The sequence below is a fragment of the Erythrolamprus reginae genome, chromosome 2 (genome assembly GCF_031021105.1).
Source record: "Erythrolamprus reginae isolate rEryReg1 chromosome 2, rEryReg1.hap1, whole genome shotgun sequence".
Lineage (NCBI taxonomy): Eukaryota > Metazoa > Chordata > Lepidosauria > Squamata > Dipsadidae > Erythrolamprus > Erythrolamprus reginae.
Window position 1 is genome coordinate 141,304,498 of NC_091951.1, and position 18,315 is coordinate 141,322,812.

Consider the following 18,315-nt stretch of genomic DNA (forward strand, 5'->3'; position numbering starts at 1 on the left):
ATTTTTCTGGGCAAATTGGGTGCTCTGCGGTGGAGCTCCATTTTTGCTATCCCACTGTGTTCCCCCACATCCGGGCAGCAGCCCACCTTTTATTGTTAGCCATCTATCCAGAGAGTAGAATGTTGCATGACCTTGCCATTTAGAAGTGTTTCTTCCCTTTCTCCTTATCTCATTCTGATCACTTCCAGATCTTCTAAATGACCACTCTTTTGCTCATGTGTTGCAGCTGTGATTTTCATTTCACCTTTTAAGTGCAATGTGAATCCTCTATTTTTTATCCAAACCATTATCTATGTTAGTTGAATCTACTTTCAAGAAGGCGAGCAATATATTCTATCCATGTAAATGTTTCAGTCCTTTTTTGAAAAGCAGTGTGAAACTCACTTATATCCCAGTAGAAAATGAATCTACTGATCCCTTAGTCACTATCAAGATTGTGATGACTGTAATTCTCAGGATTACCCTGTGACATTGGCAAATAGGAAACTCAAGTAGGATCTGAAGCTATGACAGATACCCTTATATTTATCTGGCTAAGATAGCGGTCCAAATAAAGATGTGAATACAGAAGAAGCTTTTTTTGGATAAAAAGCAAAATATTTCCAAGGGAAAAAAAATCAAGAAAGTCCCGTTGCCTTTTGAACAGCACTTTTGGGACAACCATGATTTGGATGACTGAGAATCTCCATAGACATCTGAATATTTGAAAATGAAATATACCTTCTCAACTTCCAGTGATGACCTGGCCCACCTCAGATAGGATCAAATTATATTCATTGTAAGTAGCAAGCTGCTCCAGGGCCAGCAAAGAGACCCCCTTTTTTATTTCAATCACTATAAGGCTGTTAGAAAGAAATTAAGAAAAATCTCTGCCCTAATGTATAAGGGGATAAATTGGTTCTGAATAGGAAACACTGTTGTTGAAATGATTGTAATACTATCTCATTCATCTCAATAAATCTTTATGTCTGAGACTTCTGCCAAAGCGACTGACCCTTGGGTGGCAGCGGAAGAACTGATGGAAAAGGAAATGGAGATGATGTTTCTGTCCTCCCAATTCCAGGTTTCCTCTCACTAAGTTCCTGACATTTTACAGCAGCTCAAATATGAAGAATACAAGGACATCAAAACCTACAATAGTCACTTGGGAACATTCTGAGTCACCTCAGGAGAAAGAGCTGAAGCAAGGAGCACAAGGAAAGTTTTCAACTGTGAAATCATATCAAGGAGGATTATAGCAGCTTAACTAGAACAAAGAAACAGCTGTGAATGTGGGTTGTAGAAAAGTGATCTAAGATTAAATATAATTTCTTTGGTTAAAACATTGAGAAATAGTTCAGGTGATGCTGAAAAAATGTTCCCTAGAGGTTTTTTTTTTAAAGGCAGGGGATGAGCTGTGAGGAATATGTAAGGATAGGCAATCAAACTCTTGGGTTACTCAATGCATACCCTTTGTCTTACAGTTTCATAGGATTATTCTCCTTACAATTAGTACCTATCTGTTTCTAACCCATGTACCCCTTCACAAATAAACATGAAATACAATTTGTTTTGCCACATAGCAAAATATTTGATCCCAAATGTTGCACTTAAAACATATACAATGGCATTCAGTTTGATATCTTACAGCAGTTTTCATGCATGTAGGAAAACCAGGACTTTGGAAGCAGTTCTTGATTAGATGTTTGACTTTGCAATAATCAGGGTAGGAGTAAAAAAACCAATCTCTATTGATAAGATTGCTGCATGTAGTAATCTAAGAGTAGTGCTGATGCACGGCTCTCATTCTGCACATGAAAGTAACCTTTGTGGAGATGATACAGACAGCTCTGGGTCCCACAGTTGCTAGGAAACTTCATAGAAGCAGGGCAGTGTGGATGCAACATGATGAAGAGCAGCAATCCAGGATATTGAGAATCATTCTGCTGGTACTTCCTGTTTTAGAATATCAGGAAATGGAAGGAAGTGCTCAGTCCTTCTACTTTGTATGTGGATGAGGGTGCATGTGGACCCGTGTCAGTACATTTCTGACCTATGTCACTAGAGCTTATAAATCTTTCACCAACATGAAAACTACATCCTAATTTGGGATTGTGTGTGTTGGGAGGCTAGCTTTGTTACAATAGATATGAGATGGGAAACATGGTATTAAATATCTGGGTCTGGGTCCTTAATTCGGCTATCTTTCATGAGTATCCTTGTATTGTCTGCTTCTGATCTCCGCCAAACTCTGGCCTGTATAGACCTTCAGGGTCCTGGGTGCTTTCTCTCGACATATTGTCCACAGTGGAATCACTCATCTCTGCTCAATAGGCTTGTGAATCTGCTATGATTTGAATGGATCCGGTTAACCAGGAAGTAGGCAGGGCTTACCCATGAATGGATCTTGTGCACATGCCCCTCTACTCCAGCCTACATGATCGAGCAGGTGAAGCCACAGCACTCCTTTAAGAAGATGAGGCTTGTCTTTGTTACATAGGGTGGAGAGGTTTGCTGTCCTCTTGATGTCACCTTCCTTTCTTTTACAGGAGCTATGAAGAAACAATCAGTTATTGCTGTAAGAACAGCACTTGACATACAGCTCTGGAGAATGAACTACAAATTGATCAGGAAAAGGGGTCTCTCTGTTGTCCCAGCAATTCATTAGGAAAGACTGAGTACTGGTGCTGGGCCAGAACTCACAGATGAGTATCTTAAGTATTCAACGAGGGGTAAATGCCCTTAATCAAGCAGTTGCAAAAATCACAGCAAATCTTATCTTTATTAAAATGCCACAACAATCAGTCTCCCATTTTAAATGTAGCTCCAGTTTTGGGCATTCCGTTTTCTGAATGACTCAGAGAGGTTGGTTGCATTATTCCATTGGGCGACAGTGACATACGGTTGCAAAAAATGCAAATGCAATCAACAGCATTAAACTTTTTTTAATCACAAACAGTAATCATTCTAGCCTGTTTTATTCAAACTCCATCCTGAGTACTGCGCCCAGTTTCAGGCATCACATCTTAAGAAGGATTTAGAGAAATTGGTTCAAAGAAAGCCTGTAAGGATGATCAGAGGACTGGAAACATAAACCTATTGAAAAAAGATTAAAGGAGCTTGGCATGTCTAACCTTGGAAAAAAATGACTGAGGGGATGTTAATAGCACTCTTCCAACATCTCCCATTTTAGAGTGCAGGGGTTGTCATTACAAAAAGCCAATTTTGGATGAAAGTTAGAAGACAATTATGATCTCTGAATAAGCAGAGAGTAGAAGCAATTAACCAGAAAAATGGTGGATTTCCTATCATTGGGGATGTGGAAGAAGCAGCTGGATAGTAATCTGTCTGGGACACTTTAATTTGGATTGTTGCACATAGACTAGAGTTGAACTCAATGGTCCCTAAACCATCCCTCCCAAACCTATAATTCTACAAGATCTCAAAGCGGTAGCAGGAATATGCAGAATATTCAGAATAAAGTACACCAATGATGCAAACTCACTGATTTTGCTTAATTATTATTATTATTATTATTATTATTATTATTATTATTATTATTATTTATTAGATTTGTATGCCACCCCTCTCCGCAGACTCAGGGCGGCTCACAGCAATAATAAAACAATGTATAACAAATCTAATAATTAAAAGTCACTAAAAACCCCTTATTAAAAAGCAAAACATACACACAAACATACAATACATAACTTGTATAGGCCTGGGGGGAAGTGTATCTCAGTTCCCCCATGCCTGGCGGCAGAGGTGGGTTTTAAGCAGCTTTCAAAAGGCAAGGAGGGTGGGAGCAATTCTAATCTCTGGGGGGGAGTTGGTTCCAGAGGGCTGGGACTGCCACAGAGAAGGCTCTTCCTCTGGGTCCCACCAAGCGACATTGTTTGGTTGATGGGACCCGGAGAAGACCCACTCTGTGGGACCTAACTGGTCGCTGGGATTTGTGCAGCAGAAGGCGGTCCCTGAGGTAATCTGGTCCCTGAGGTAATCTGAGAAGGCAGTCCCTGAGGTAATCTGGTCCGGTGCCATGAAGGGCTTTATAGGTCATAACCAACACTTTGAATTGTGACCGGAAACTGATCGGCAACCAATGCAGACTGCGGAGGGTTGGTGTAAAATGGGCATATTTGGGAAAGCCCATGATTGCTCTCGCAGCTGCATTCAGCACGATCTGAAGTTTCTGAACACTTTTCAAAGGTAGCCCCGTGTAGAGAGCGTTACAGTAGTCGAGCCTCGAGGTGATGAGGCATGAGTGACTGTGAGCAGTGACTCCCGGTCCAAATAGGGTCACAACTGGTGCACCAGGCGAACCTGGGCAAATGCTATGCAGATTTCTTTCTCTCTCTCTTTGTATAAGCATGGATATCTTATTTTGTCCATAAAAAATGGGAGAAACAACTCCCTATTTATGAGCACCTACTTGTTTTCAGAAGGCAGGTTTTGGAAAGCTTATTCTTTAAAAAGTCAGCCATTTCCTTATCTTCTTCTCGTTCTCTGTGAAAAGATGAAACTGCATCAAAGAATAAGCAGTAATTCTTTAGGTTTGAAAAGAAGATTACAAAGCAGGTGGAGTCTGAGTAATGGCTCTCCAATCTCTGAAAGAGAAAGCTACTTTTCTGTGATTCTTGAATTCTCACATTTAGAATAGTAAATAAATTTGTTTGGCAGGATAACTAAGGAAGGTACTTCAGTGGGATTTAAAAATATCTGATCACTGGCTATGTGTACTTGCTTCTTGTCCTTTTATAACATATTTCAAAATTCACAGAACCTCAAAGAAGAGGTTTGGGGCAGAGGTGAGTTCCTATGAGTGCAGGCTGGTGCACCGCTTTGGTAAAGGCCCACCGATTGTGCAATTTTGGCACAACAGCTCCAGTGCTTTCTTTCCCAGTTCACACAGCCACCATCTTTTTTTCTAATTTTCAGCAATTTTTCAGCCCCCTGAGCATGTGCAGAAGGAAAATCGTCCCTTTGCACATGCACAGAAGTAAAATTGTGCTGGGGGACATGCACATGCATGAAACATTGCAATGCACACACAGTGCACCGCTAGGAAGATAAGAGGAACCCGACCCTGGTTTGGGGTAATATGTTGGATTTCTTGCGAAGACAACTTATGATTTTACTAAGATTGTATTCCTTCATTGATTACTTTTCTTTATAGGTAGTCCTCAATTTATGAGTACAATGAGTCCAAAATTTCCATGGCTAAGCAAGACTATTGTTAAATGTGATTTGTCCCCATTTTCCAACCTTTCTTACCACAGTTGTTAAGTGAATCACTGCAGTTGTTAAGTTAGTAACACAGTTGTTAAGGGAATCTGGCTTCCTAGTTGACTTTACTGGTGAGAAGGTCACCAAAAATGATCACGTGACCCTGGGATACTGTGACCATCATAAAATATGCCAGTTTTTAAGCTTCCAAATTTTGGTCCCATGACATGGAAATGCTATGGTGGTCATAAGCATGAAAAATGATCACAGCTTGCTTTTTCAGTGCCATTTTAATTTCAAAAACATCACTAAAAGAATGGTTGTAAGTAAAGAACTTCCTGTAATCAACCCCTGTTGCCACATTTCATTTTGGCAAAGTCTGAACAGTGTTTTCAACAGTATGATATGATTAATGCAAAATTGAATGTAATACAATATAGAAAAGAAGTGGGGGAAAATTTTGTCTTTGTGTCGAAACTGTTTGGAAAGCAATCTGGTTTAGCAGAGTCCCTGTGCAGGTATAGTAGATAAAACATTGACCTTTTGGCAGCCACCTTGTCCAACTCAGTCCTTAACAGATGGGTTACGATTATTAAGATCCCAAAATCACAATTGACCCATCTGAATCTAAATCTTTCTAGTTCACGTTTCTGCACACTGACATCTATTCGCTTTGCTGGACTGCAATTCCCAAAAATGCTAATTATTGACAATGCTGATTTGGAATTCAGCTTCAGCTTTACAGTGTTATTATAGGAATAGAAAAGAATGACTACAATGTGTTTTCTTGGAATGTTTGCAGGATTGGGGGAACGTAAAGTCATCAAGAAAATTGCAGGAAGTTGGCATGTTTACCTGAGCCTTTCAAACTCTACATCATCCACAAGGAAATCCCGAGTCTCCACAAGTTTATGAATTTGTTGTACTAACTCGTCCTCCTTCTGTTTGTCTTCTTTTGATTTTTTACTTTCTGCAGTATGGGGAAAATACATGTACAAATATGTTGATTATTGAAAAAATTTTCAGGTAAGATGAAGATAATTTTTAAGAGAAGGTTGAACTGCCACTTGACTGGTGTACTATAGGGTTCCTGCTTGGGCAGGGGGTTGAACTCGATGGCCTTCATGGTCCCTTTCAACTCTAACAATCAATCAATCAATCAATCAATCAATCAATAAATAAATAAATAAATAAATAAATAAAATTGTCAGAAAGGAGGAATTCCCAGAAAGATAATTGTTTAGATTAGGTTAGATCAGCACCCCAGTTATAGAAAATTCTTCAGAGACAGGAAAGTATGGATTTTTGAAATACATATGGATCTTCCTGACTCCTTATGATATTTTCTTCTTACCTGTTAATTTTGAATTTAATGTGTTGTTGTTACATTGGAAATGCTAAAATGAAAAGCAGCTCAGGACACATGGGAAACTCTGAAAAATGAAATACTGAGGGCCCAAATCAAAAAGTGCTACAGAGAAAAAAAAACATCCCTGGATGAGACCAGCTGGGTTGCACAAAAAGCTCTCTGACAAACTGAAGAGCAAGGAGGACAAGTATTAAAAAAATGGAAACATGAACATTTAACTAAAACACAATACCAGCAAATAGCCCAAATCTACAAGGATGGAGTCAGGCAGGTTAAGTCTTGAAATGAATCAAGTCATGCAACAAATGCCAAAAATAACAAAAATAGATTCTGCAATACTTGGAAAAGATCACATCTGCCAGCTCTTTCAGTTCTCTAGAATATAAACCACCTTCAATATGGAAGAAACAAGAAAAAAAGTCTCCGCTAATGGGAGAAAATGGCAAAAAGGTGAGGGAGGAAGCAGAGACACTCAAACCTTTCTTTATGCAAATAGGAAAAAAATAGCCCAACCCAACAAAGTGACATACTGGGAGACAGAACAAAAACGTTGATTAAAATAGGTAAGAAATTGGTTTTAAAACACCTATCCACTGGAGATTTTATTATTTTATTTGTAGACTCAGGGAGGCTTACAAAATAGAATAAATACAAATAAAACATATAAGAAACCCCTATTTTAAAACACATCTAAATCTTATCTAAAAACTCCAGTTATTAAAAACAATCATCCATCATTCATTCCATCACAATTATACATATGGCCGGAGCAGGTTTCCGATGCTCAACAGCCCCAAGCCTACCGGCAAAGGTGAGTTTTTAAAATGTTACAAAAGGCCAGGAGGGTAGGGGCAGTACGAATATCTGGAGATGAATTCAGATCACCAGAGAATTGAAAGAGCTGGCAGATTTGATCTTTTCCAAGTATTGCAGAATCTATTGCTAGACCAAACCTGGGGTCAGCAAAGTTGGCTCTTTTATGACTTGTGGACCTCAACTCCCAGAATTCCTGAGCCAATCATACTAGTTCAGGAATTCTGGGAGTTGGTCCACATGTCATAGAAGTGCCAACCTTGCCTATCCCTGGACTAGACTCTTAACAGAATGGTATTCAAATATGGAGCCCATAGGTCACATTCAATTCAATCAAGACTGCCCTGCAGCCTCTTGAACCTTTTTCAACAGTGGCTGCTGAATTTGAGTCTTGGGAATCTGCATAATTCTGTAGGAAAACAGTGTCTTATAAATCCTACAGCAGTCATTGGATCAATTACTCCAAGTATTGGTTTTACCTGACATTGAAATCAACTTCTGTAACTCCTTTTTCAACCTGCTGATTTCATTACAAAGCTGGATATCATCCATCCTGCACAAACAGAAAAAAACACATAGCCCTGAGCATAAGACAGAGGTGCTTTGGTGTAGTTGTCAAGGCATCAGGTTAGGGAGATCATGGGCACAACGCCAACTGGATAATCCTAGGCCAGTCATGTTCTCAGCCCTAGGAAGGAAACAATGGCAAACCACTTCTGAAAAACCTTGCCAAAAATTGCAGGAATTTATCCAGACAACCTCCAAGAATTGTCTGTCTGCACAGATATATGATAGATAGATAGATAGATAGATAGATAGATAGATAGATAGATAGATAGATAGATAGATGGATGGATGGATGGATGGATGGATGGATGGATGGATGGATGGATGGATGGAGGGATGGAGGGAAGGAGAGAGGGAGGGATGGATGGATGGATAGATAGATAGATGGAGAGATGGATATAGACAGATAAATATTTGTCCTGTGCCCTATTCCTCTATCTCCAATTGAAAATTCCAACTGAAAGAACCCCACTCTACATATACTCCCCTGCAATATGCATAAATATTATATGTACATTGTGTGTATTTATACATACTTGCCAGAAATCACTCTCAAAGAAACAGCAGTGCCTGAAACTAAGTAAATATTAGTTAATTAGTTTGTGATGTGTTGGTTTTTAATTGTTATCAATTTGATTATTATGCCATGCTGAGTTATGTACAGCAAGTGGGTAGATATAAATAAATAGCAATGCACATTAAAATATTACTATACTTGGACATTAAAAAATGGTTGAACTTGATGACCTGTAAGGTCCCTTTCAACTCTAATAAATAAATAAATTCACAATTATTTCATTAGTTAAGTGTAGGAAAACTACATTTCACTTATCAAAACATCAGCAATTTTCTCTCCTTTGAAATAATTTTCAACCTTTATTCAGTAAAAATAAATAGAATAGAGAATGTATGTATTACAATGCAGAAGAACAACAAACAAACAACAAAACAAATGAATGATGCATGTAAAAGATGCCAGTCTGAGCAAGGCTGTACAGTCTGAAGGAACTGTCCATGGTACTGACCAAGGAGAAAGGCCCAAATTTTAGATTTTGTATCCCATTAAGTAAATTTATGGCAATAGTGCTTAGACTTATATACTGCTTAATGGTGCTTTTTACAACTCTCTCTAACCGGTTTTACAAAGACAGCATATTGACATCAACAATTTGGGTCCTCATTTTACCCACCCAGAAGGATGGGAGGCTGAGTCAACCTTGAATCTGGTGACATATGATCTGCCAAACTGCAGGCATTGAGCAATCAGCAGAAATAGCCTTCAGTACTGCACTCTAACCAATCCTCCACACATTGTAAATTTTAAAATCTTTTTATAACACTGCCTTACATGTACAATAGGAGTAAATTCTGATGAGTTATAAAGTTTGCGTAGATATGCCTATCATTGTACTAAAGTTGATCTGTATATATTTAAAAGAGAAATGTACATTGGCTAAAATCACCTTTTAAAATGCTTGTCTCTTAGTCTCTATGTCTGCCTATCAAATTTAGATATCAGCCATTTTACTCTCAGAGTGACCGGGCAGTTTACAGACAAAAGCTTTAAAAACCATATAAAAGCATAGTACATACCAAGACCAGTGAAATGGGAGCCAAATAAAAACACAGCAAAAATAAATTAAAAGGCAGTAGGAGGCAGTACAAGCCTTCAGGTTATTAACCATCTTCAGTTTTGCATGCCCCTCTTTGAACCCCATGTGAGTTAAAAGAGCCAAGCCTTCATTTTTCTGAAAAGCCAGGAGAGGGGAGGCAGTTAATTTTGGGGGAAGGATATTTCATAGGGCAGATAAGTTTTCTTTGCAGGGGCAATGGCAGAAAGGGTCTCTTCCTAGACTCTGCCAATTGAGATTCTTTAACTGATGGTGGTCTGCAACATACCTTCCTTGCTAAGTCCAGAACTTGGAATAGAGTCATCTTTATCCTCAGAATTCACAACTTAATTGCTTCCAGTATGGAGTAATTGGAAGATTGGAAGGAAATAATGCTCTAGTAAAAGAATTGGAGTTACAGAAATTTATCCTTATTAGTCATTTCAAGTCTCAGTTTCAGAAAATTGTCTTGATGAGACAGCAAAGGAAAAAGCCAGGACACAAATAGGAAGTCCTTCTCTCACAGTGCCTTAAGACTCTAGGGAGTTCAGGCTAATTTCAAAATACTGATCTGTTTTCTTGTTTTTATAATCATGCTGCCCGCATACGAACTCTTGAAGGTATTCAGAGTGACAACTTTAAAGGAAAATGTTCAGCTGACAGAAGGGATATTTTCACAGATATGACATGTTAGTGAAATCCCTTCTCTCCCTCGACCCCCCACTCTTTCTCTCGCAAATATTTGAAAGACAGGAGAGCCGAGGGATAGAAAAACAGTAACCTAATCCATGCTTTTCTGAGGTATGCAACATAGGAGGCTGCCTGAGCTAATATTCTGTTCCGTATACTATATAAATCCTTTGCAAACATTGCTGCTCTCTGAATTCTTTCCAAATCAGCTTGTCATCACAGAAACCTCTGAAATTTCTGGGGCAGGTTGAAGAATGTAGACTTTGAGGAAGTGAAGTTGGCCTGATTCTGTTGGGAGATTCTTCTCATGCAGTGAAGCCTGCAATTATTCTGGGGACTGTGTTGCAGATGTGGGGATTGAAGAGAGTAAAGACATGTTAAAAATTGTATGGAGGGATAAAAGCTGTTGAGTTGACAGGGTGAAATAAAAGAAAGAAGAGGAAAATCTGGCAAGAGAATTCAACATTATTGCTTCTTGCTACCTTACAAACTTGGAAAATGATAATCCTTCTCTCCATCACCTAAAGCTTTACATACTGTGTTACAAATACACATACACACACAGACCCGGTTTTCCCAATTTCCAACTCACATGTACCGAAGCTCTGACTCTCTCCGCACAAGAACTTCCCTGATTCTCTCAATTTTGAAAAGTTCTCCTTCAATGTCACCAATGGTAGCTGTAGAGTCAGCCATAGAAACTATTTCTTCCCCTGAAGAAATAACAGACAGGAAAATCAGTTAGGGAGAAGAGAGGGAGGTTTAACATCAGCCAATCCCTTAAGGGAGCAGACCAGAGATGGGTTCCTGCTACCTCCATACTGGTGCCCTGGACCCACATTGCAACATTTTGTGTGTGCATCCTCTTATGCAATTTTGCTTCCACGCATGCACAGAAGCAAAAATTGTGCACACACAAGCATTCCTTCACACAATTTTGCTTCCACACATGCGCAGGTGCCAAAAAATCACCAAAAATCATGTGCGGGCAAGCGTCCCCTTGTGCGATTTTGCTTTCATGCATGTGCAGAAGCAAAAAAAATCCTGAAAATTGCACAATCGGCGAGCCACTACCAGACAACTGCATCGGGGCACACCAATAGGAATCCACCTCTGGAGCAGGCTGAAGATTAGTGTTGTCAGCAATTATAACTGCATGGAACCCAATGGAACCCTGTCAGTCTTTTTTGTGTGTGTGAGCTACTCAGGGACCTTGTAGTCAACCTTATGAATATTTGCAATAAATAAAAGCCAAAACAATTCTTCCTTGGTACAGTAATCCTCAACATTGTTAGAACTGTAATTCCTAATTTTACCTCTTTCCCCATAATACTGATCTTCTTTAATCTCCAAACCATGGTTTCCACAGCCTTATCCTCCATAGTTTTATAGCTTATCTCTTCCCATTACAAAGAACTTTTAAAAACATTGCCCACTCCTGCTGAAAAGGATATTACGGGGACTCCTACTGCTATTTAGAAGGTGATGAGAGAGTATCCCATGGGACTATAGCAGTGTTTTTCAACCAGTGTGCCGCGGCACACTAGTGTGCTGTGAGACATGGTCAGGTGTGCCGTGGGGAAATTAAACACAGGTCCCCAAACTACGGCCCGCATGCCAGATATGGCCAGATGTGGCTCAAAAAAGGTTGAAAATCACTGGAGCCCAAATATAACATTCATTACCTCCATCATTTTAGAATAGTGTAGTAATTCAATTGTTCCCTATCCCCATGACTGGCCTTGTCTCCTTCCTAGGCCTTGAACTATCCTGTCTCATCTTGCTGTTTGCTACATTGCTAAATGCTCACCAGCTGCAAAATAAAGAAAGATCATCTGTAAAGATCATTAGTGAGAAAAGGATGCTTGCTCCTAAGTTGAAATTTTGATCTATGCTGATTTCTTCCTTCCTCAATGTTTTGGACTTCAGCTTTTGGATTCTGAATTAAAGTATTCAATCTCCTACCAGGATTTCAATTGGACCTGAAGCACAATGCTCAAATAAAGGGCTAAAGACATGGAGCAACAGTGAAACACTGGGAGAATTTATAGCATTTCCTCCACAGTTGAACTGAAAGGATGTCAACCATAGAGTGACCCCTCCCTCCCTCCTTTCAACATATTTGTAAAATTTTAAATAATCTTAGAGCCTCAACTCTGATTGCAGTGCATGTGCTTGTCTTCACACTTAGTATCATTTCCCTGGGGGATCACGGAAATGAAACATATTATCTGGAAAATGAAATGCCGGAATAGGTCTTTTTTCCCCTAAGGGTGAGTAAAAAAAAGCCTTTTTATTATATCAAAGAAGAAGCTCCGCTCTTTAAATAAAATCCAACAGGGAGCAACAGTGTCAGTGAAGAGGATCCCTTGATAATAAGGATGTTCTCTCACTGAAGTTTCTGTCATTATTTTTTTAAATGCTAAGGTGCCCTTTGTGTTCCTTCATGAATGGCTGTAGCTCAGTTTTCCCCCCGAATGCCATCATTTTACTAAACAAATAATTCCCTCACCACTGTCAAACTATTAACTAAGGCTGCATTACCATTATTATAAGTCTTCTCATCATTCCTATCACCCATCTCCTCCCACTTATGACTGTATGACTGCAACTTGTTGCTTGTATTCTTACAATTTATATTAATATTGATTGTTTCCTGATTGCTTATTTGTATCCTATGACAATCATTAAGTGTTGTACCCCATGATTCTTCTTTTTAGGTACACTGAAAGCATATGCACCAGAGACAAATTTCTTGTGTGTCCAATCATACTTGGCCAATAAAGAATTCTATTCTATTCTATTCTATTCTATTCTACCCCATTCCACTCCATTCCATTCTATTCATTTGGCATACCCAAGAACTCTGATTCCTTGGGCATCTTGGGCATCTCCAGAAAGGACAAAGAAGCATTGCCAGCAATACTGTGCAAGATGGACCAACTGTCTAGCTTTACTAGATAAATGGTCAAAGCAATGGAAACTGCAGTTTAATGTTTCCAAATGTAAAATAATGCACTTGGGGAAAAGGAATCCTCAATCTGAGTATTGCATTGGCAGTTCTGTGTTAGCAAAAACTTCAGAAGAGAAGGATTTAGGGGTAGTGATTTCTGACAGTCTCAAAATGGGTGAGCAGTGTGGTCGGGCGGTAGGAAAAGCAAGTAGGATGCTTGGCTGCATAGCTAGAGGTATAACAAGCAGGAAGAGGGAGATTGTGATCCCCTTATATAGAGCATTGGTGAGACCACATTTGGAATACTGTGTTCAGTTCTGGAGACCTCACCTACAAAAAGATATTGACAAAATTGAACGGGTCCAAAGACGGGCTACAAGAATGGTGGAAGGTCTTAAACATAAAACGTATCAGGAAAGACTTAATGAACTCAATCTGTATAGTCTGGAGGACAGAAGGAAAAGAGGGGACATGATCGAAACATTTAAATATGTTAAAGGTCCAGGAGGGAAGTGTTTTTAATAGGAAAGTGAACACAAGAACAAGGGGACACAATCTGAAGTTAGTTGGGGAAAAGATCAAAAGCAACATGAGAAAATATTATTTTACTGAAAGAGTAGTAGATCCTTGGAACAAACGTCCAGCAGACATGGTTGGTAAATCCACAGTAACTGAATTTAAACATGCCTGGGATAAACATATATCCATTGTAAGATAAAATACAGGAAATAGTATAAGGATGGACCATGAGGTCTTTTTCTGCCATCAGTCTTCTATGTTTCTATCTTTCTATGTCTGACTTAGAATCATCAGCTGCATGTTTCTGTGTTCTCCCCACCCAATCCCACCCACCTTGTCAATATTGCTATTTATTGTTGTTAATTCCTCCTTCTGGGAAATGATTCTGATGAATGCCTCCATGCATTTAAAAAAAAATATCCAACAGGTTGTTGTGGACAAACTGAAACAGTGGGCATGAGTTACAAGTGACCCCCCCAGTCCACTGCCACCTCAAAATGAGCTTGCCTTGATTTGAGTTCTGCAATCCTTGGACCAGCTTTGCCAAATATGACTTGTGTAGACAGAGAAGCAAGTTTGTAACTTTGTATCTTTATGCAAACTCCAGAAGGATGACCAGTAATGCCATCCTTCTCTACCACACGAAAGCTTGTTTGACATGTACAGTAGGAGCAGAGATCAGTAATAAGCGGCATTTCATTATTGGAGCCAGCTGACTTCCCAACTGGGTCTGAGCTCGTAAGTCAAAAAGGACAGGCTTTAAGCTCAATTTTGCTGTGTTGGGAAGAGTTCCTCTAAGCAAAAGAGAGGGGAAACTGAAAATATCTGTCTTATATGACCTTGGGGAAGAGCAACTGCTTCTAAGTGCCTAGCATTCTAATTAATAGGGAAATGCTCTAATTTGGGTGCCTCTGTAAAATATGAGCCCTGGCACAAATTTTGACTATGCTGGCTGGGGAATTCTGGAAATTGAAGTCCACAAATCATAAAGTTGCCAAGTTTGGAGGTATCTAGCCGAGGAGATACTCAGACTTCTACATAAACCAAGACATCTCTAAGCACACTAACACTTGATTTGTATGAATATGGAGAATTGACATGTAGCTGTAATTTATTTATTTATTATTAGAGTTGAAAGGGACCTTACAGGTCATAAAGTTCAACCCCCTGCTTGAGCAGGAAATCCTACAGCACTCCAGCCAAATGGCAGTCCAATCTCCTCTTGAAAATGTCCAAACTTGGGGAGTTCACAACCTCCGCTGGCAGGCCATTCCACTGGTTGATCGCTCTCACCGTCAGGAAATTCTTCCTTATCTCTAGGTTGAAGCTTTCCTTAGTCAGCTTCCAACCGTTGTTTCTCGTCCGACCCTCTGGTGCCCTGGAAAATAGTGTGATCCACTCCTCTCCATGGCAACCCCTTAAGTACCTATATACAGCTATCATGTCCCCCCTAGCCCTGCTTTTTACTAGACTATCCATGCCCAGTTCCAGCAACCTTTCCTTGTATGGCCTGGTCTCTAGTCCCCTTATCATTTTAGTTGCTCTTTTCTGCACCCTTTCCAGAGTCTCTATATCTCTTTTGAAGTGTGATATAGAGACTCTGGAAAGGGTGCAGAAAAGAGCAACTAATGTTTCAAAAATTCCCACAGTCATTGCAGGAATTACTTGAGTAATGCCCTTTAAGTGGAAGAACAGGAAATGGTTCCATTAATTGGCATGCTGCTTTCAGAGTGGGGAGTCAATATAGAGCTATATTTACTATGAGATGACCCGAACCCAGTGCCCTATCCACAGCAAGTAATCAGAGCCACCTTTTAAAATGGCAGGGTCTTCTTTGACATGTAGTTAGATCAAATGCATGCCCAAACGCATGTCCATATACCATTTTCTTATTTTAAAACTGTTTTGGTGCTTTACTGCATAAATTTAATAAAGTGGATGGATGGATGCTTCTTGCTCAATTCAGTAATACTTGTTATATAATTTAAATCCATAATTACAAGAGAAAAAGGAGATAAAGAGATGCAGAGGGACAAGTGATAGGTCTGTTTGGATATTAATCAATAGGAAGTTTTTCAGAGCTGGCTTATTGCTTTCCCATTCACAAAAAATGGGAGCTTTTCCCTGAAGGAAGAAATAAATAATAAATATTTACTTGGAATTCAAAACCACATTTGGAAGCAATAATTGAATTCCTTTTAGAAAAATAAAGATTATTTTCAGGCATCTCAGCTGAGGAAGAGGATGCTACTTTCCTGGTAACCTCTGAATCTTTTTTTTTTTTAATTTCCAGGGACAATCTATGGCCCTTTAATTATTCCAAGAGGTTGTTCCCTTGAGTGTTTAGTAAACAAACTCCATCCTGCAATGATCTGTGTCATATTACTTTGGAAGGAGGGAGAGTGAAGAGGAACTAAACCTTTTGATTTTCAGCCAGATTTTCTTGCTCATACTTGTCTTCCTTTCTGCCTATCACTACTTAATGCCAAATTAATCTGTCTCGATTGCCAGAGAAATAGACAAGTCACCAAGAAGCCCCTCCAGTAATCCATAACATCATCAGGAGCTGTGGGTGGGTGGGTGAGTTTAGGAAGTAGATAGAGGAATGAGCCATCAGTCTTCTCTTGACTACTATAAAACTTTCAAGGAATAGGAGACCATGCACAGTTAACACGTGAATATCCATGTGTTAATATCCATGGATACAAACATACACACATATTCACAATACCCATTGTCATAGAAACATATATATTTCTCCTGCAGAGGTGCAGGGATTTGAGCCCTGTTGCTAGAGGTAAAGGTCATAGAACTGAGTTCGTATTTCAGCAGTGCCCCAGATGTGCAAAGTAAACTCACCTTTGTCAGAATCTGCTGCAGTCCACTTGGTTGATTCCAGGGATCCATACTGGGTAGATGCCTGGCTCTCCTTTTCCATCTTCACTCCTTGCTGTGGTTTTTAAACCCCCTCCCCCCGGTTCCCCCCCTTTTAAAATGGTCAAAATTCCCTAAGGAAGAGGAGGGCTTCTAAGGAGCAGGAGTTGCCAGGAAGCTAAGCTCAGGTTTTGATCAAGAAATCATTCAGTGAGGAATCAAAAGAGCATGGATCTCAGCCAAGCCAGGTCCCAGCTTGGCAGCTGCTGCCCAGCTTCAGTTCATACCGCGATGCTCTTGTTACATCTGTCGAGGGATAAAGCAGAATCTGAGGCTGCAGGAGACTAGATGAAGGTCTATTATGACACCGAGAGGTGCCCTCTGGTGGTTAAAAATGGTTTTATTTTTATCATGTGAAAGACTCAGAAAATCAAAACACCCCTGTTTATTTATTTATTCCACCGACTTTGTCCCATCTCTTTGCCTGCAACTATTCATTGCCCAACCACTCAATTTAACTCCATGCAAAACAGCATAAAAGCACTTGCATAAATATTTCTTTGTTTCTAAATAATTTCAGATAATAGCCATATAGTAAGCTAAGCTCACCCTAAGTTGCAGATCGCTGCAAGAGTTTGCCCAATATTAGGACATATTTCCTAAGTCCATTTCTTCCTCAACCTTTTTAGAGAGAACAAAAAACAATCAGATGAAAAATGTAAATTTATCTGCAGTTTGGAAAACAAAAGCTTTGTTCTTCTTTCCTTTACTTTTACTAACTCTTTGAGCTTTATGGCATTTTCCCAACATCAATTTTCAGCAAGTTTTCATTGTGTTCAGCCTCTGGTGGACTCCCTCCATGTATTGTTGACATTCTACACTAATCCTTTTAGCTATAAAGGATATGAACTAAACTCCCACAAGAACCGAGAATTTCCCCCTTTTTATTCTTAACATAATCTTGGTGGAAAATGAGCAAAACTCCCAGATGTTTGCTATCTTTTCTTTCTGATGAGCAGAAAAAATAAAATTTAAGTTTGCTGGGACTTGCAATGACCCAGTGCAATAAAAGAAATTCAGGTTGATTGAAAGCTAGTAAAGATTTCTAAGTCTACAAGTTCAATCATATAATACTAATACTAATACTATAAACATGAAGATGTTTATCCGTTGTGTTCATTATATCCATTGTGATATAATGGAACTGGAAAAGGTGCAAAAAGGGCAACAAGTATGATCAAAGAAATGGAGCACCTCCCTTATGAAACCAGGTTGCAACGCTTTGGTCTCTTCAGCCTTGAAAGACGGCATTTAAGGGGTGACTTGTTCCAAGTGTATAAAATCATGCATGGGATAGAAAAGGTGGATAGAGAAAAAATATTTTCTCTATCACACAATACTAGGACGAGAGGGCACTCCCTAAAGCTCATAGGTAAGAAAGTGAGGACAAATCAAGGGAAATATTTCTTCATCCAGAGGGTTGTTGGTTTATGGAATTCACTTCCAGAAGAGGTTATGACAGCTGTCAGTCTTGATAACTTCAAGGCAGGATTAGACATTCAAGTCATGGATGCCAAGTGTATTGGTGGTTATTGAAAGGGATGTCCATGTGACGTCTCTATGTTGGTTGAGGCAGGCAGGATTCCCTTGAGTACCATTTGTTGGGGGGTCAAGGGAAAGGGAGGGTTTTGCCTTCTCTTTCTACTCAAGATCCC

General features: G+C 39.5%; 1 protein-coding gene across 1 annotated transcript; it reads right to left on the reverse strand.

The window, feature by feature from the left end:
* Positions 1-2,140: 2,140 nt before the first annotated feature.
* LOC139158598 (bMERB domain-containing protein 1-like) lies at positions 2,141-16,664 on the reverse strand. The gene is made up of 6 exons (XM_070735919.1): positions 16,586-16,664; positions 10,847-10,967; positions 7,867-7,940; positions 6,061-6,175; positions 4,412-4,485; positions 2,141-2,531 (listed from the first exon to the last, which is right to left on the reverse strand). Exons 1-6 carry the CDS (start codon positions 16,662-16,664, stop codon positions 2,413-2,415), a joined length of 582 nt encoding a protein of 193 aa, XP_070592020.1. The 3' UTR covers positions 2,141-2,412.
* Between the last annotated feature and the right edge of the window lie 1,651 nt (positions 16,665-18,315).